Here is a 19,939-nt window from a genome sequence, read left to right on the forward strand (position 1 = left end):
CTGGGAAATCGTTTAAGGATGGAATCGGGCCAAACGGTCTTCATATTTATCAGGTGTCGGCCAGAAATTATTTAGCTGTAGTTTAGGAAACTACCCTCTATGCCTTTTATCATAAGTTGTCTGAGCAACGTATGACAAAAATAATATTACTGGTGCACAGAAACAGCCACACTTCTCAAATTTGATGTTAATGTTGTTACAAGATCTGTCGTTCATATTCTGTGTAGAAAAATCACCAGCCACAACACTCTTCAGACGCGTCTGATGCGCCTGTGCCGTGAACCTCTTCTTTTGGCCACGTGGAGGCGCTATTCAAATACATCAGATATATTTGTGAAGCAGAGCCCCCCCAGCTGTTATTTCTTTGCAAACGGCCTCCATGAATAATTGTGTGTGACGCTAAATCTTGTAGAAATCTCCTGCACAAGCAGGCTATTTTAGTTTACGAACAGTAAAACGCAACGAAACAGCCGCGCCTGGATTTGGCGCACTTGCGGTTTAGCGCCAGCACGTCCGAAAGTGCGCCAGCTCCCCGGCGGCGCCGCACATCATTTTGGGTAACATGGAACACGCTTTTCCTGCAGGGGATGAAAGTGATGGTAGTGGAGATGAATGGGACATTGGGAACTCTAGTTGTGTCAAGAGATCAGATTTTGAGGTACCGACATTAGCTGTGTGCGCCATGTAGTTGGCTAACTACCCAGTTTGCACATTTTGGTGGTCAGCGTAATTTCTGAGCACGTATGCTTCTCTTGGCCGGTTAGGTAATCCGACAAACATCATGTTTGCAGGTATCGGGGAGGACTGTGCCCGTCGATGACAACGTGTCGGCCTTCAAAAAGGCCATTTCGTCCGGGGACGTCGATCTCGTTCAGCAGCTGTTGGACGGCGGTAACGTTCAGGCAGATTTGATTAGTTAAAACTAGTTCAAAATGCCAAACAGCCTTGACTCCTTTTAACAGGAGTTTCGGAGAAGGTCGTGGTGTGATTTGGGTTTCATGAAAGGTTTATTGTTTGAGATGTTTGACCCGCTTTTGTCGTCAGGCGTGGACGTGGAGACTCGGCTGGGCTTTGAGTGGACTCCTCTCATGTGCGCCGTCCAAGTGGCCCAACACGACCTGGCCGAGCTGCTGCTGGACCGCGGAGCCAACGCCAACTTCAGCAGAGGTGATTTATTTACCCCCCCCCCCCCTCCTTATTCTTGATATCAGGTTGCTGTGTCGAGTGTTGGCCTCACTTAATAACCACCATATTTTCAGAATTACTGACCAAAATGAATGACCTAATAAATGACCTTGTTGGGGTTTGTGTGGGGTGGTAGCTCGTTCGCTCTATGTTTGCCCTCTGATCATTTTAGCTGCCACCACTATGGTCTCTCATGTTTATTTATTTATTTATATATCTATTATTTTTTTTATTTAGGGGGGGCACATCTTGTCATACTGTTAATACCTTTAATTAACTGTAGCAGGGTTTGCTTGGAAGCAAAAAGAAACCAACCCGCTCAAGGGGGTCTTGGTGTGCACCAGAATTTGAGAGGTAGTGTTTCTCATTTGCTGTCATGAACCATACCAACAGGGCAGTCACACCAGGCTTCATTTTAATTGAACCAGTCATTTTAATTTAATGCATTAAATGAAGTTTAGCCGAGTTTGCTGTCATGAGTCATACTGATGGAGAAGTCACAACAGGGTTCATTTTAATTGAACCAAGCTACCAGGTCTGACTGTTTTTAAAGGCCCTGCACAGTTCTCTGCTTAAGTTAAGACACCAAAGTTCATATTTTAAGAACATGTTAAAAGTAGTATCATCTGTACATTTCTTTTGTATTCCTATTAGCTAACAATACCTATTGTTAACTACCTCGCTTATATTCGGCTGCTTAACCAGGTCTAACTAACAGGCTTTGACTATACACGGTGGGAGTTAAATGTGTGTGATGTGATTTCAGTGTATTATTATTTTAAAAATTGTTGCTTAGCTAAATTACTGAAAATGAGCAAACATTCTGTTATATTGCTTCATTGACAAGTGTCAAATGAACACAGTGACTTAAAAATTAAAGACTAATTTATCACCCATATTTTGTCTAGTAAGTAGTAAGTGTTGGGAAAGACTTAAAGTGTTACTTTAAACTTTAGATGGCTGGAAATCATTGGTGTATTGAGCCCAATTTTCGAAATGCTACAAACTGGTATTTGGTCTCACTTGAACCCCAGAAAGAAATTTAAATTTGTTTCCTAGGGGAAAAAAAAATAATTATATATATATATATATATATATATATATATATATATACACACACACACACTTTGCCCATTAATTAATAAATAAATAGCTAATAAAAGATGGCTGTGTGACCAGCACACAGCACATGGACTACAGCCTGTCCATCTCGAATGGTCCTGAAAGTCCTGTCTTTCGCGTCACTCAAGATGTTATATTTGCAATTTGCAGGAAGTATGTGGTTATACTTCGGCTTCAGTTCATCATTTAACCCTGATATGATCCAGGCTTTGTCTACATCCTTGGGGTCCAGCTGGGTTTGGTGGACCCATTGCATTTTTTGGTAAAATAATCAGCAGATTTAGCCCAATAAGTAGTTCTAATGTCCTCTTGCTTTTAAGGGTCGTGGTTGCATAGCAACTAGAGATTAGGGTCTGGGTGATGGTTGGTCCTCGCTTGCAGGAGGAACAATGTTCCGTCCTGGTCATGGAGCGCTGGATGAGTGTTTTTGTGAGGGTCGTAGAGGGTGGTTTGCTCAATCAGACCACGTGTTCTGAAGAAGGCACCTGAGGTATCCTGTGGGGGGCGCTCCTGGACTCAGGGGGCCCTGGTCCCGCTGCAACAGGCCACCCAGAATATATACAAACAGAGCAGGAGATTGGTTTGCGTGTCAGGCAGCAAGTCAAGAGTGTTTTCTGTCCGGGCATGGACTCTCACAGGTTCTGTTCAGGACAGGTGCCCTCAACATTCCACGTATGACTTTTTGCATGATGTGGTCTTGTTTGTCATCAAGCCACTTTGTTCACAAGTGAAGGAAGGATGGTGCGGAAGGTCGACTGGCGGATCGGTGCCGCATCTGCAGTGTCGCAGGTTCTGTTCCGGTCCATTGTGGTGAAGAGAGCTGAGCCGAAAAGCAAAACTTTCGATTTACTGGCCACCACCTTTGGCTGCTGTTGGGTAGAGAGTGAAGGAATGAGGTTGTGCACACGAGTGGCTGAGATGAGCTTCCACCGCAGGGGGCCCGGACTCTCCGGGGGACAGGGGCAGGAGTTTGGTCACCCGGGAAGAGCTGTAATGGGTGCACAGGTGGCTTGGGAGAGGGAGTCCTGGTCCTCTTTGCTTAGGCCTCTTGCCTTCTAGAGTACTAGTTTATTGCTTATTGGGTTTTTACAAATGATGTATAGTCACATCCAAGTACTCATAAGTCATAATTTGCACCGTGACCTTGAAATGTGATCTGCCCTTTTGAACACAAAATTGGATGCAGTTCTTTGCCTTGTGAATGCCAATGGAAGGTATTATTTGTGGCATGTTTAACTTCACCAGTACTTATTTCACACAAAAAAAATATGCAGACAATATCTGTTGAGAATGTATTGTGACCTTTGTCATCTTTCAAAATGCCTCTGCCAATTGCGGATGTAACGAAATATTGGTATAAAAAGGAATGAATATGATTATAACATTGAAAAATGAACAGCAACAGCAGCTGATTTATGAATGCATTTTATGATGTGTATATAGCATAAGTAATTTGCTAAATATTGATTATACTGGCCGGCATGAGGAGGGGAAGGAAGGACCTGTTGCCGTGGCGCTGTAGCAGATGTCCTTCCTGTGTCTCCATCTGCTTCTCTTGGAGATAATGGGATTTTTGCATAAGCCACAGGGAAAGAATCCTTTGATATCAAACAGAAAAAGCACAGAGAGACATAAACCTTAAGGGAGAGTGTGGTTCTCATCACTATGTTCTCTATTGAAGTACCACTGCACATTCTTTTAATTGAAGTTCATGTGTCAGCTGAAACTACGGCAAAGGAAGCAAAGCTCGAGTTCGTTGGGCCTCGTCCGACGTTTCTTAATGTCCCTGACGCAGAAGAAGTACTATTGAAAACACGCGATTAATCCGCTGGTGTGTTTTCAGTTTACGCCTCACATTTCTGTGTCTCTTAAAAAATTAAATGCATCTGCCAGTGTCTGTAAAATCGGATGTTGGTGTAGAGTGAGTGAAGTAACTCAGACATTTCCACTTCATTGGGGACAGTTGGTGGGGGGTGGGGGGGCTTGTGTTGTTGTTAGCGGGCTGACTGGACTTGCAGACTTTGGAAGGAAATAATTAAATGTGAAAACAACTGCAGCTTTCCAGCCTGTGTTTCGCTTGGAGATGAAGGAATGCAGGAGTGATTGATAATGCCGCTACACAGAGCGTGATGTTGGCGTCATAGCGTTGGTCCAACACTGGCCCTTTATTTATTTTCCTGCTTAGCCGCAGACGCAACCAGACTGAGTGTGCATCCTAGCCTTAACCAGCGCTGCTCCCGTAGTCTAAACTGGTGTCTAATCACAGCAAATAAACCTGCAGCAGGACTGTGTCTCCATGCAGCAACACGTGACAATATCAGTGTACAGTCACATGGCCAGATCATAAACACTGGGCCTTTCTGCAACATGAATCCTATGAGGTTTTGGTTGTAAAGTGCATGCAAAATGCGAAAAGTGATTCTCAGTAAAATAGGCAGTTTTGAGGTGCTGTATACTAATATTTAATGGGAACTGTAGGTATGAGCCATTAAGACATATGTTCTTAAATTCTCTTCATTGGCACTATTTGAAAATATATCTCCCTCTGTTGTCTCATCCATTGTCCACAGATCATTACACGGTGCTTATGGCTGCATGCACAGCAAATTCAGCCACTGAGGATAAAATTGCCAAGTGTGTAGATCTGTTGCTGAGTCGGAATGCTGATCCAAACGCTTACAACAGGTAAGGTGTGTGTGTGTGTGTGTGTGTGTGTGTGTGTGTGCACTACGTCTACCCACTTTAGGGGCAGTCATGGCCTAGTGCAGGTGTACTCAACTAAATTTGTCCGCGGTCCAATTTTGGCAGATACCTGTGACCTGAGGTCCGGAGCGGCGGGGGTGGTGAACGTAAGTTGCTGAGCGGGGGTGGCGAACGTAACACTCGTGACTGATTGTTTTTTCAATAGCCCTGAAATAAATGCTACGGTTTTGTTTTGGTCCGTATCCAGTTAATCAGGAATGAGATTGGGTCCGGACAGGACTGCGTTCGGGTCCGGATCCGGACCGCGGTCCGCCAGTTGAGTACCCCTGGCCTAGTGGTAGGGAACTGGTCTTGTGACTGGAGGGTCATGGGTTTGATTCCCAGGCCTGAGGCCATGATTGAGGTGCCCTTGAGCAAGGCACCTAACCCCAACTGCTCCCCGGGCGCCGGGCTAGGGCTGCCCACCGCTCTGGGTACGTATGATCCACAGCCCCCTAGTAATCGTGTGTGTGTGTGTGTGTGTGTTCTAACTGCACAGATGGGTTAAAAGTGAAGGACAAATTTCGATTGCAGTGTAAAAATGGCACATTTACACATGATAGTCTGCTAGAATCACGGACCTTGCCTCTACACTCACTTTTTGAGACTCTTGTGGTACAGATTGATACATTGATAAAAAATATGTAAATATTAAAGTATTGCTGTTTATGATAAAGTATTTTGAGCACATTTTAACAACTCCAAAAAATATATTCCATTGCTATTTTTATCTTTCACATGCACATTTCTATCTGCACAGCATTAACTCTAGTAACACAGTAGTAACAGGCATGTTGAGCCAGCACCTCTATCAGGCACAGGAACGCCTGGGTTTTGTTTTATTTATTTTATGCATGTCCGTTACTCTGAAAGTTTGAAAGATTGGTGTTTCCTCAGGGTTATGAGTAGATTGCTGCTGGACTGTAGTTTCTAACTAAGTGTTTACAAGATGTACCTGGTACATTGTTGATTCAGTTGGATGAATGGTTTGGAGATTAACGCAGACAGGTGTATTATTTTTTCCATTACTTAGACAGAATGAGAACTACATTTTGTGGAGTGCCCTTTACATCGTGACCCCACGTGTCCTCGTGCAGACTTCAGACAGGCATTAAACCGAAGGTGTGCATGGCTTCTGAACTTTGGCGCTGGCCAGGCACTCCTGGAGATGAGCTGGAGTGTCTGGGTGGTTTTTGCATCCATGCACAGCAAGCGTTTCTCGGGCCTCTCAGCCACTCATCATCTGCTTCCCACCCCGTGCACAAGACCCAGTGTCAACAACCGTGTTGCTCTGTTGACTGGCAGGAACGTGGTTGTATCCTGTCCAGACAAAATATTTGAAGAATGGTAACGAGATGCAGAGTTAGTGATGGGGGGGGGCTGACTGCTGACGGCTGTGCACCTGACTGCCTGTGCAGCATCTCTATAAGTGATCTGGTAAGCAAAACGCAGCATCCTGTTTTAAAAATAAAGGGGGAAAGAAAAAAAAGGCGTTTCCCAGTTCTGGTGGTCTGAAGTCCTGAGGATTGTGGTGAGCCGGGCTGAGGCCGGATGCTCAGGGACCGGGAGAGATGGCTGGAGCGGCCGGGTTTTCTGGGACACAGTAGGCTGTCTGAACACGGTCTCTGGGCATTTTCTTTTTCTGGGCTCTTGAAAGAGAATCTCAGGTTCTCTCCAACTTAACAGTGTTATTGTCGTTTGGCTGTGTCTGCTACGGCTGGGTAACAACATTGATGCCTATGAAGTCATTTTGATTAGCATTTGGTGCTGGACTGATTATTGGCTGTCTAAATGACATGTTTTGTCATTTTTGTTATGGATTTTTTACGTGTGTTTTGAGTGTAATGTAACTTGTGTATTAATTTTGGTCAGATTAACCATTTAATTCAGATAAAACATTTATTTAAAGCAGAATTTGTCAGAGTAGGAGTGCTGAAAACATTTTGATGTTAGCTGACCATAATGTCTGACAATGCTGTCTTCTGCTCTGTTTTTGCTCCTGTATCGACTCGTTTCCCTGATTCTCCCCCTGACCTCACTCTGTGCATCTCTCAGCCACTACTGTCTTTGCTCATGTATCGACTCATTTCCCTGATTCTCCTCCTCACCCCCTACCTGTTCTGCCAGCTCACCCTCTCTCTCTCTGTCCAGCAGGATGAGTATATGCCTTCAACAATTTCCCATGTTCTTAACTTGGGTTTCTGTTCATTAAATATAATTTTACTTAACAGCTCTACTGAATTATAAATGAATATAGGAACAGTTTGATTTACACTGACCTACATTGTTAATATTATGATAAGCAAGTTGGCTGTCGGTGGCATGCAGTTTATGAGGTTATTGAGATTAAGCTTTGTTGCTTAATTTTATGTTTGTCCAGAGGTTATTTAGGTCATGTGATTGGCCCCCCGCTCTGACTTCAAAGCACATGGGTTCTTCACAGGTGATATTTTATCTTCTGGATAAAGGGAAGTGTTTGCTTATATTTTGACTGTATAGGTATTGTGTGAACTAGGAAGTTATAAACATTAAGATTAGCCTTTTGGACCATAATGTCTGTCTGAATACATATAGCCTTTTTTTCTTAAAGACTTCAAATATTTTGTAGTGAAAACGATCAATGGAAGATGCATGTTTCAGATGATTATACAAAGTTGTGTGTGTGTGTGTGTGTGTGTGTGTGTGTGTGATGCTGGAACTGAACAAAAGATTGTAATTTGGGGCATGTATAGCTTGTACTGTGTAATCACCCAATGTCCAGTAACTTGCAAAGGACTACGAGATTGGTTTAGCTAGCATGTAGTAACTGGGATTTGTCCTGGGACATGTCCTAGGATGTAGAAGTTATATTTCACCCTTGTGTTATGACATCTCTGTTTTTGATGTTGTTGGACTTTTGTCATGGAGTGAGTAGTCAGATAAGTGCGGGTAATTCAATGAGTACCATTTTTATTTTACTGTTTCATTATTAGTACTTTGTGTAAACCAGGGACATTTTTAGGATTATTATTAGGGGAAATGATCAAATTATGTGTGGTTTTTAACTGTTCATATATTGAGCTTAATATAGTCCTAAAATAATTTAGTTTGAATGTGATTGCACCCTGAGGCCAATGAAAGTTTCAGGTGTACAGAATTGCCATCATTAAGGTGACTGTATTCCTCTGAAAGACTCTGGTGAATAAGAATATGTTTAAAGTCTAGTTATGATTCATAAATTGGAGATTGTGAATGATTTACTCATAGACTTCATTTATAACTTACTGTTACTAGCCTCCATCACAATTCTCCAAAGCTGGACTATTCTGCAGTGTTTGCCGTAGGTCATATCCATTCAGCAAACTTCCGCATTGTTGTAGGTACTTTGCTCAGTAGCAGAGAACTGCACCTTGGGAAAAGCTGCATGTAAACCCTCACACATCTGTCACACGGGGTTTTTGGTGATGAAGAGGAAGCTGATAGTGTCACGGTGAAGAATAATGTGCCCTTCCTCACCTGTACATGACGCAGAGGAGGTGATCTCTGACACTCACAAGCCTCTTCGCTGGGAAATGTCAGTTATTGTGATGAATAGACTCTCCCAAAAGGTCCATGCAGCAGACTGCGCTCAAGTACACACACACACACACACCTTTAGTGTGCTGTGTGAAGGTTGGTAAGAGGTTCTGCTTTTCATCATTGTCTCATAAATATGACTGTATTCAGTGGCCGCACAAGCACTCTGTGAACTGATAACACAGTTACTCTGTACTGAGGTGTCACAGGAAGCAACCTCAGAAATATAAAGACATTTAAAGACTTAAATCCATTCGTTGTCCCTCAGCAGTTTATTCCTCTGTTTGCTTTAAATAAAATTGCAGCATTTACTTCCTCTGTATATGCCTGTTTGCCTAAATTTCTACATAAATATGATTATGTAGAATATTACTGGTTTGTTGTTCTCGAATATTCCTGTCAGGTTGACATGTTTGTATGTTACCTTCTTGTTAAACTGTACCTGACTCCCAGTAAAAGACTGTATTTGACTGTTTTTACCTCGAAATGCCTACAGGCAAAGCTGACAGAGGGGTCAGCTCAAGGACCTTCTCACTGACGCACGCTGAAGCTTCCCAAATTTTGCTTGTCGTCCTTGTCCAGGAGTCACATGACCTGCCTGATGCTGGCAGCCAGGGACGGCTACTGTAACGTCATCAATCTCCTGGTGTCCCACGGAGCGGAGCTGAACTGTCAGGACGACAGCGGACACACGGTACTCCTCACACAGGCAGAGATATTTCCTAGATTGCATTTTTAGATGTTTAGACATCACCTGTGCAGCCTGCATACGTAGACCTAAAACGGACCCTGGGTAGCACTGCCGGATGCATGGTGTACCTTGGCTGGGTGAACCATATAAAGGTGGCTTGGTGCTTGTAGACTTTGTGGTTTTTTAAAGCATTGCATGGTAGTATCTGGGGAAGAAGACGAAGCAAACACACAAAAGTACATTTTAAGGGTTAATGCATAAATCAGAAAAGCGGTATGGGCGTGTCATTTTTCCCCTTAGTCAAAATATTCAGCCTTTTTATTTTGGTTCTGAATTCAGAACCGTAAAGGCTATCTTCCCAGTTAGTCTATCCTACAAAAATGACCACTTACAATATGTGTCATGTCTGACAGGAGGTTTCTCTAAATGGGAGTGTTTGTACCCTCCGTTGGATGAACAACAGGCATGATGTTTGCTGCTTGAAGGTTTTTCTGTATTAACTGAGATCCTCTTAATCTAGGCACTTACAGTAGCTGTACAGTATGGGCAAGAAGGGGCCGTGCTCAAACTGCTTCAGCTTGGAGCCGACAAGTCCATCAAAACCAAGAAAGGGGAGACGGCTGCCGACCTGGCCAAAGAGCTCAAACAGCCGCAGGTATGTGACCTTTCACCTTAGGCCATTCTTCACCTCATTTATCATGTTTATCCAGACAGCATCCAGCAAAAGAAAAAAATTTCAGGAAATATTCTGATTTTTATGCCTGTTTTTTTGGAAGATTAAGCACATTTCTTTCTCACAGATGTGATGTTTGAGTTATTCACTTAATTGGCAGCTGTTCATGTTAACTTAAGATATTTAGTGATGAATATTTGAGTTGTGCTGCAATGTGAAGGTGATTTATTATTATTTTTTTGCAATTTCAAATCCACAGATCTCTAGGATTCTTGACTCTCCAGGAAACTCAACTTTTAATGGTGCAGTGCTTTCGAAAGCTGAAACACTGTTTAAATTTCTCAATCAAAACCCTGAACCTCCATGTGCTTCAAAGGAGAGGTACTTCACAGAGGTTCTGCAGGCTGTTGCTGAGACTCTAGTGCCCTCTAGTGGTTATAACTGTATTACCTGTGGGTGTAAGATGAAGAAGCTGAAACCATGGTGTGTTTCTTGTTCTTATTCCTTGCAGTTCAGCAAAACTTTGTGATATTGAACTTTTGCTACATGGACTGAATCTGGAATACCTCTCTGATATCATGAAGGTAAGCAAAGTGCATAGAAGGCTTCAGCTGAGTTTTTTTTTATTGTTCAGTATTTAAGTCACAAAATTCCACCATTAGACTTAGATTTTCCTTATTCTCTTTGGGGAAAAAATCCTAAGATCCAAACCAGGAATGTCACTGGGGCACATTAATCTCAGTTGTCTGGTCAACCCAAATGGGTTGCTATTAGCAGGCCTGTATTTCTGGTGAGCCAAGCACCCTTTGACATGCTGCGATACATCCGTCTACATTCACAACCCTGTCCATAAGGTTCCCATAGTGCTGAATAGGGATACTGATATTCATGTATCCTTTCCTATACTGCACTTGGAACTCAAATAGCTGTGTCTTCCATGTAGTAAGCTAGGATATGGTTTTCGGAAAATTGAAAATCCACATTAGTGCTGCGCGGTCAGTGTATTACACAAATGTTTTCTCCTCCAAGAAGTAATGCCACTTTTCTACAGCCCACAGTATTGCGTGACACTACTTTTCAGAAGTGGAGCATTTAAATTTTTTGTCACTTCAGGGACTCTTAATTAAACAAAATCAATGACATTTCCTTCTTTGTAAACCATTTGTAAACCCATTGCCTTACATTGGTCTGCACCTCAAAAGATTGGAGAATATCTGATTGAGCAAGGATTAGGTGAATTGAAGATCTGCCATCAGTTTGGCATTTATAAACTAAAGGTCATGGTCAGAAAATTCTATAGACCAAAAATTTGACCTGCCAATAGTCTGATCAAGTCAAGAGCACTGCAGTGATTCCAGAATATCATGCATGATGGCCATTGGCTGAGCATCTTATGGAGTTTTAGCATTAAGAATGACTGGCTCAGGAAGTCTAATCCTACCACAAGAAGAAACACATATGTATCTGTTGTCAACGTAAGTGCAAGGTTGTGCCACTCGTGCAAAATCTGGACTCTACGTTCACTTTGAATTTGTAAGCACTGGCTTCCCCGGCTTTGTTAGAATACGACACACAAGCTTCTGCGTTAAAGTGAAGGTACAGCCAGTAACATCTTGGAGACCCCATATCCCTATGGCAACCTTCAATAATGGAGGAGATGTAAACCGAGCTAATGCTAGATGTCTAGACTGCAATCCAGATTCTTTAGAATGAGGGGGTGGTTTCCTTTCTCGTCCCTCCTGAGCGTTGAGTTGGTTTTCTTTGGCACAGTACTCCTTCTTGGAGTTGAATTTCCTTTTTTACCACGAACCTCATCTTGAGCAGCTGCCCTACTGCGTGTACAGCGCCTCTCAGACCTTCAGCTAATGCAGGATTACACTTCAGAATCCTTCTGACCAGCTCCATGTCTGGCAAGTTAAACATCTACTTAACACTTTCACATGCAGAATCCTGTATGCATTAATCAGGGACCCATACCATGGCTTTGAGTTGGTCCTCCATCTTTGTGAGGAAGAACCTTCTGTAGGACAAAAGGCAGCCAAAATATCTCTTTTGTAGCCAGCCATTCACCGCCTGCTTGCAGGACCTGTTATAACAAGGTTAACAGTAGCCATGAGGTGCAAAATCAAGATGTCTGTTGTATCTCTCATCTCTCCAAATGTGGGAACTGCTATGTTAATAGGTGAATTTCGGATTCAAGGTGATCTATCATATTTCCTGCAGAACATCAAGCTGTTTCCCCATCCATCACTGGCATTATATGTCTCATTTAAAAGTGTTGATTTCTGCCAGTAAGCAAGATTTATGTGACACTAGACCCATAGACAAAGGTGGGATATTCTTAGACCACCACCACCACCATCATCAGGACTAAATCCTGCATCCACCTTTACCCACAACAAATTAATCAATAAGAACATCCATATTTGTCCTAGACTCTTAAAACTGCTTGGCATCCATAGAGTGCATTGTGCACAATTCTTTAGAGTGGTCAAACAAGTTCTGCTAAATACATTTGTGTATATAGTTGTGGTAGTAATTGATTAAAATTGAATAATTAATAATTTTATTATTAATTAATATTAACATATTTTATGCACATATGACTTATTTCATGTTCATTTCACTTTGTGTATGCGTGTCAGCCTTTTTCATGCTGGGTTATAAATAATCAGATACATGAAAATGAAACCTGATTGTAATGGTTACGACTGTAACGATGAAGAGGCCCAGTTCCTGCTTGAGGAGAACTAAAAAGGCAAAGACAAAACGGAGAGTGAGCACATCATTACCTAATTAATTGAACTATGACACAAGAATGATTATCTGCAGTCCTACACAGTCACATTAATCTGATTTTAACAAGGACATGTACTTGTAAGAACATAACACAATATTCTAATGATATCACGTGTACATAATTTCCCCTGAATCCTGTTGTAATCATGTCACATAATTGATGTACAGAATGTTTTGCTACACTGGTATGGTCTTTGTATTGAACTCTATGTACACTTTTGTCAGGAAAATGACATCACCTTGAGCTACCTGTTGACAATGGAAAAGGAAGACTTGGAAAAGGTAAGCCCACAATCACGAGACCCCTCTTCCATGAATAAACGTAAACATGAAGGAGCCAAGAACCCCAAAAAACAATTGGCTGTTTCTCAAACAATTAAGTCTCCTCTGCGTCCCCAGGGTCCAGTGGGGGGGTGGTGCCCATTTAAAGGTCACCTGCTGCACATTGACAGTGCATTCTGAGAACAGCCTGAAGCAGCAATGGCTGGGTGTGAATGAGAGTCTGGGATGGATCCAGTGCAAGGACGAGCTGTTCTGTGGGCTCCTTGATTGATGGAGCATTATAGTGTGTTAAAGGGGTAACAAATGGTTATACTGCAACATTCCTTATGATTACATTGGGTGCCTGAGCTATAATGCTCCATCAGTCACTGAGCAGTCGTGTGTGTGTGTGTGTGTGTGTGTGTGTGTGTGTGTGTGTGTGTGTGTGTGTGTGTGTGTGTGTGTGTGTGTGTGTGTGTGTGTGTGTGTGTGTGTGACCATAGTTTTGGGAGTACCCTAGATGTCTTTGTTTCTCATGCAAGAACATTAGTTGATTGTGTTCTCTTCCCTGTACATTTCGTGAGCTACGTTGGTTAGAGTGCCACATCATGTTCAGTAAACGCTGGTAACTTTAGAAAACATTCACACTGCTATTCACATCTTCACTCGCTGTGGTGAGAAGGTTGGTAGGGGATTGGTTTAAATAACAGTTTCGCAAAGCAAGGTGTGACTCATGATAAAATGGAGGGAATCAAGAAGTCGTCTTCCTCGTGGCATAATATAAGACGAAGAATAGAATATTTGCCACAATGTCTCAGGTAGTGTAACAATGTCCCCCTGAACAGTGACTATCAGTGCCAACCATACAAACTGCCAAATAACTAATTGGAGGTTAATTTGTCACTGTGTAAGTCGGTGAGCAGTGTGAAATGTCTTGGTTTGTCTCAGTCTCCTGAAAGGCCCAGCTCCCGTGTCATTGTCTTGAAGGAGATTTTGTATGCCGTAATTGTCTGAGAGCATATTAACATTTTAACATGATTTAGTCTGGATTTTGATCACTTAAGCGATCCTATCCTTAAAAATTCAATAACAAATCAAGTTGTAAGCTATTCCTGTCCCTCTGTTTCTGTGTAGATTGGAATAACAGACCCTACAGACCAAAAGAAGGTTCTTAATGCAATTCAGGAGATGCACCTGGACAGAGTGGACCTGGACACCTTGACACAGCTAAACAACATTGACACTGGGTAAAATCAATTCATTCATATGATCTAGTGTGGCGGTGTTTAAATATTTCTGTATCTGTTGGCCGAAGGCATCTGATCTTAAGTGCCTGTGTAGTCTCATGGGGGAACACTTCCTGTCGGGTCTGAACCTCCACCTTTAGGGCGCCGAGTCAGATTGTCAATGTTTGAAGCTGGATGACACAGTGTCTCCATGAGGTCTCCGTGCAGGCCTGTCTTAATGGTTTAAGCTCCAGTAATGATTTGTAAAGTGAGGGATGAGCAACGGCGGTTTCTTCGTTCTCCATGTTTGGACTGATGACTCTGAGCAGTTGGTCCAACTGCCACATCTTCACTAAATGAAGCTAATGAATCAGTGATGTTCTTTATTTTGAACTGAGGGCGTACAGTAAGGGCACAGGGACATGCACTAAATTCCACTTTTAAATCCTTCCTTGATGGGTAGTCTGTAAACACACAGTAAATGGATATGGAGTTGCTCTGAAATTCGTGGCAAAGGTTGATTTCCTGGCTAATGGGGTGTATGTAAACATCATACGTTACCTGTTTGAAGAGGTTTCCTTGGAATAATTTGTACTATTTAATTATATTCTTGTGTAACTGAAGGGGGATAAGGGTTGTGTTTAGGGGAAATCTAGGGTGAAATCAGTCCATAAAGCATCAGTCAGTTGGCTGGTTTGAGTTTCGGTGTGGGCTGCGTGTGCTGGTGGACTGGCTGGCCCGGTGGCTCCTACCCCACACTTACAGCCCATCATTCACTCGGTCAAAAGAAAAACTAACAAAGTGATGCTCAGATCCCATCTTTCTGTCTCGGGGGAGATAGTAACTCCCCTGACTCTGACAGTGTTTACCACAGCGTCTGACAGAGTGTTAGGTGAAGAAAACGGCTGCTTGGGGAAATGCTCTGGTAAGATAACGCCGTCAACATCACCAGGTTTGAGGCCATTTACAAGGGTTTGACAAGTTGAGTGATGGAAGAAGTGCTTCAAGAATCCTGTCTTTGAATGAAGAATGTCATTCATGTATTTCCACATGCTTACCATTCCATCGTGGACACAGAAGAGGGGTGATGTAGGCTATCGAAAATACTTTTTTTGTATTGCCTATATCAAAAGACTGTGCAGCTAAAAACAAAACAAAGTCTCACTAATTGGACATTGTAACTTCACATATTAAACCCTCCTCATCCACCTTTAAACACCTTCTCCTTTGTTAGATTCACTAATTCCAGCTTCTCCAGAATGCAAACATGAGTTTGGAGGTTTCTTGGTCCCACAGGAGTGAAGAGCTGCATACGTTCCTGATCAGCCTGAAGCAGCAGTGCTGTTACCTGACTCAGATGGTGCAGGACGTCATCAGAAGGTTCTCCCGCAGTCCTTCTGAGGTGCACTTGCATGGCCCCGTGCTCTTCAAGAGCGCTTAGGAACCGATAGTCCATGAGTGTTCATACAGTATACATACACTGCAGTTTGGCATCAAAGGGAATCATCTACTTTCAGTTAGAACAAAGTAATGCAAACAAAAACATTTTATGATTTAGGATGTGTAGCAGAACCTGAACAAGACAAACACATATGATGCTCTTGGTATTTAATGGCAGTAAGATTGCTATGTTGATGTTTAATTGAGATTAATAAAGTATACTTAAGAGGTTACCTGTTAAGGAGATATTTTTAGGAATTTCTAAATGTAAATCAAGATGAGCATTTTTTTTTGAGCATTTTAATGATGTAGTTTGACTCATTCTCTGTTTTTTTCTTTCATGATATGGTGCTTTTCTTAAAAAGCTTTTTCCTTTGAACCAGTGCTGCTGAGTGTGTGTAGTGTTTCCTCAGTGTTACTGTCAGGAAAAAAAAACCAAAATGTCTCTTAAAAATAACAATTTCTTTAAAAAAAATTCAAAAAATTAACCCGTAAGTTGTAGAGGTTCTAATAATTGTCTCTGTATGTTCTGTTTGACTTGACAGCTTGTTCTGACATGCGATCCCAATAAGGAAGCTCAGGCCATTTGCACAGAGCTGGTGGCTCAGACCAGAGACCTCCAGAAAGAAGTGATGTGCCTCAGGGACCTTCTCAGCAAGGTCAGTGACTCCGTGAGGGTCTGAGCGCCTCTGCTCGGAATGGGGGAACCCGCTGAGGACGGGGGCTGACGGGTGGAAGGCTTTGCAGCTCATAACTCATGAAGGGGGGGGGGGGGGGGGGGGGGGGGGGGGGCAGACTGCCCTGCGTGTCAGCCTGGAATCTGTCAGCAAACGGCGGCCATGTGGACAGGCTGGCAGTATGCCAAGAAGACATGCAGAATGATGGGATTGGTCTCATCTGCTAGTGTTTCTGAAGATTCGGCCCCCAGATCCATCTTGCCACAGTGGGCAGGTATAGTTAAAGCTACCTGAGGTGGGGACGCTTTTTGCTGTATTCGTGGTCTTTCAATGTCTTTATAGTAAACAGTAAAATAAAGTCTGTAATCATTTATAATATTTTAATATTTTATACTATGCATTTGGGTTAATATTCCACTATTAAATATTCAAAATATTAGAATATGAGAGTGATACAATGATTTACAATGATTTTTTCATTTTCTGAGACTGGGACAGGCTTAACCAGCGAAACAGTAAAGCCATGTTTAAAGAAATACTCAACAAACAGTGTATTTGGTCATTCAGATTTTATAAAGAAAAAACCAAATGTAAGAATTTACAAATAAAACTCAAAGATGATGAACTAACGGAATAACATTGTCAGTTAGCTGTTTCTGTGCAATTTTTTATTATATAGAAATAAAAGTTGTGTGACACCATTGTTGGTGTCTAGGGAGGCCACTCAGGTCCTTGTCCAGTCCCTTGTCATCTCAAGACTGGACTACTGCAACTCCTTCCTGGCTGGTCTTCCTATGCATGCCATCAAACTCCTGCAACTGATCCAGAACGCTGCAGCTCAGGTGTTCTTCAACCTTCCCAAGTTCAGCCACGTCACTCCCTTGCTGTGCTCCCTCCACTGGCTTCCGGTAGCTGCCCGCATCAAATATAAAACCCTGGTGCTGGCCTACAAAGCAAAGAATGGTCCAGCTCCTCCTTACTTGATGGCCATGGTAAAACCCAGAAGCATACCTAGAGCCCTCCGCGCCTCAAGTATGACTCGTCTTGACCCTCCATCATCCAGGACACATGGGAGACAAGCATCCATTTTCTCTGTCCTGGCTCCAAGGTGGTGGAATGAACTTCCCTTGTGTGTCCGAACATCGGTGTCACTTGCTGTCTTCAGACGCCGACTGAAGACCCACCTCTTTCAAGTGCACTTTACATAATTATGCTTTCGTCTACTGTGCTTTATCGTCTCTTTCCTCAGGTGTGTTGTAGGTATTGCTTACTGTCTTTTTCTCAGGTATTGTGCATAATTGGGTTATAGGAATTGCTTACTGTCTTTTTCCTCAGGTGATGTGTATATTCAAGTATAATAATGACTTGGCATAATTGTTAGGTATCATATGACTTTCGTCTAGTGGTTTTTCCAGCTTAGAGTACCTTGTGTTCAGGACTATCTATACTACCTTGGAGATTCCAAGCAACTACGTAGCACTTTTCTCTGGAAAAAAGTCGCTCTGGATAAGAGCGTCTGCTAAATGCCATATGTAAATGTGTCTTATTACTGGGCTAAAACTTCCACCCATCCCCTCCAGTAAGATGTTAACTTATGTGTTGTTTATGAAATATGTTGATTTGATTATTTAATTATTCATTATTAATTTATTTTTATTATGCTCATTAACTACCAACAATCAATCAGTTCTTTGATTGTGAGCTCTGCCTTTCTCTTTGCATATTTGTAAGTACATAGCAGATTCATTTTCACACTTGTTCTACATATGAGCAGTTTACAGAGACCTTATAGTGGGATTTTTTGGACAGTATGTGTACGTGTAGATATGAGGAATTTACCATAATGTTCATACATTTTGATAGTTATGATTAGTGTATTTGTTGTTTATTTTGTCATGCCTCCCTGAGTCAAGAAATGGTATGACCTAGAGGGGCGACTAAATTAAACAGGCACTGGAAACAACCAATGGGGAGATTGGGTCTAGGAGGGAGAGGAAGTAGGGTCTATGCAGAATGTGAACCAGGACTGCTATAATTCAGGGCAATGTATCGTCTGCTAGCGGCTGGCTACAGAGTCAGGGCAACTGTACATTCATGTTCTGCTTTGTTTTAATCTTTCCTCGCAAAGTATAAATACTTCATTGTGTGTCTGACTTCATTCAAATCGAGAGCCTTCACTCATTCATGGCCACCATCTACTGCTAAAGGAATTAACGTTTTCAATAAGACGATGCTCATTGTAATCGTCCAAGAATTGTCCAGTAATTTCATGGAAGTGAAATTACAAAAAATACTGGCAGTACTTTTTCCTAGAAAGTTTCAGCTACTGCTGAAATATATTTGGAAATGCGTTGCATCTTGGGGAGGATTTGAAAACTACGACTGATTTCATGATGTTCCCTTTTAGATGGACCCTACAGAATCGCCCTTCCAGCCTCCTCCACGCACCAGCAGGAGAAAGCAGGTTCTGAAGAAGCTTGCAGTGGGGATGATCGGAGCGGCACTGTTGCTGGTGTGTTCACGAGCACGCCACCTCAGTGTCTGCTTCTGAGATTTGGTTTGTGTTGATGTTCTTTCAGTTGTTGTCATTGCTTTTATTCTCTTTTGTTGTCTTACATTTTCTATAATGGGGAAGTTAAGTTCAAATCTGTTAAGTGTTCAAAATCTGTTATGATGGCTTTTTTTGTGTTAAGTTGGTCATGTAAATCACTTTGTCCCCTATTTAAACCATGTAGAACACCCTAAATAAACTTTCCAGTGAATAACTGGAATATAATGTTATAATACTGATTTCTTTGTAGTCTTATTGGGTAGAACAAATGTTGATCCTTATTTGCATGTTTTTAATTTGTGGGTTGTAGAAGAAAATGTAACTGCTGCTGTCTGTGGTACTGAAAATCCCTCATTCCTTATAAGGTAACAGGAAGTATGACCACAGGTCTCAATCTTTACACACAAATAGCTTTTCCCCCCCAGTGCCCTAAAGTTAAGATCTAAGTTGTTCTTTGGATCATGGACGATTGGAAACCGTCAGTGCAATGTTGAGGTTCCGGAAAAGTGATTTGAAACGCATTGAGAGACAGATTTTTAAATTTTTTAAAGCTTTGGAGAGGATAATAGGATAACTACCTTACTCTGTAAAAACAGTTCTTGGAAGTGTAGAATGTTCAGACATTCTGAAGGTGTGCATCGCTCTTTTATCCTAGTCTTGTAACATTGTCATTTCTTTAATCTCATAAATAAACCCACATTTAGTGTTGCTTTCAAATTTTGTTTTTCCCCCCCAAGTACAGCAGAAAGACCTCAAGACTAACCTGGGCTGTAGTATTTTTTAAGAATTCTCTTTCCATAATTTGAAACAGGTAGAACATCACCTGTTCAAGTCACTAAATTGTTTCTGAAACCCGTCTTGCCTGGTACTGTACCTGTATCAAATCATATGTACCCACTTTGGACCAGCATGAAATTTCCTGGGCTTGAATTCTGTAAGACGCTGGATACTGTGCAGATTACTGGATGGGAACAATCCTACAGGCCACCGTACCAAAATTATTTAACTAATATTCCT

At 42.1% G+C, this 19,939-nt stretch overlaps 1 protein-coding gene across 1 annotated transcript; it reads left to right on the forward strand.

Moving 5' to 3' along the window:
• Positions 1–510: 510 nt before the first annotated feature.
• On the forward strand, positions 511–19,152 carry asz1 (ankyrin repeat, SAM and basic leucine zipper domain containing 1). Its single transcript, XM_076992222.1, has 13 exons — positions 511–658; positions 792–891; positions 1,045–1,167; positions 4,878–4,992; positions 9,187–9,298; positions 9,816–9,950; positions 10,228–10,349; positions 10,480–10,552; positions 12,993–13,049; positions 14,163–14,275; positions 15,551–15,656; positions 16,240–16,353; positions 18,779–19,152. Exons 1-13 carry the CDS (start codon positions 563–565, stop codon positions 18,920–18,922), a joined length of 1,410 nt encoding a protein of 469 aa, XP_076848337.1. The 5' UTR covers positions 511–562; the 3' UTR covers positions 18,923–19,152.
• The last annotated feature ends 787 nt before the right edge of the window (positions 19,153–19,939 follow it).

This window comes from Brachyhypopomus gauderio, chromosome 2 (genome assembly GCF_052324685.1).
Source record: "Brachyhypopomus gauderio isolate BG-103 chromosome 2, BGAUD_0.2, whole genome shotgun sequence".
Taxonomy (NCBI): domain Eukaryota; kingdom Metazoa; phylum Chordata; class Actinopteri; order Gymnotiformes; family Hypopomidae; genus Brachyhypopomus; species Brachyhypopomus gauderio.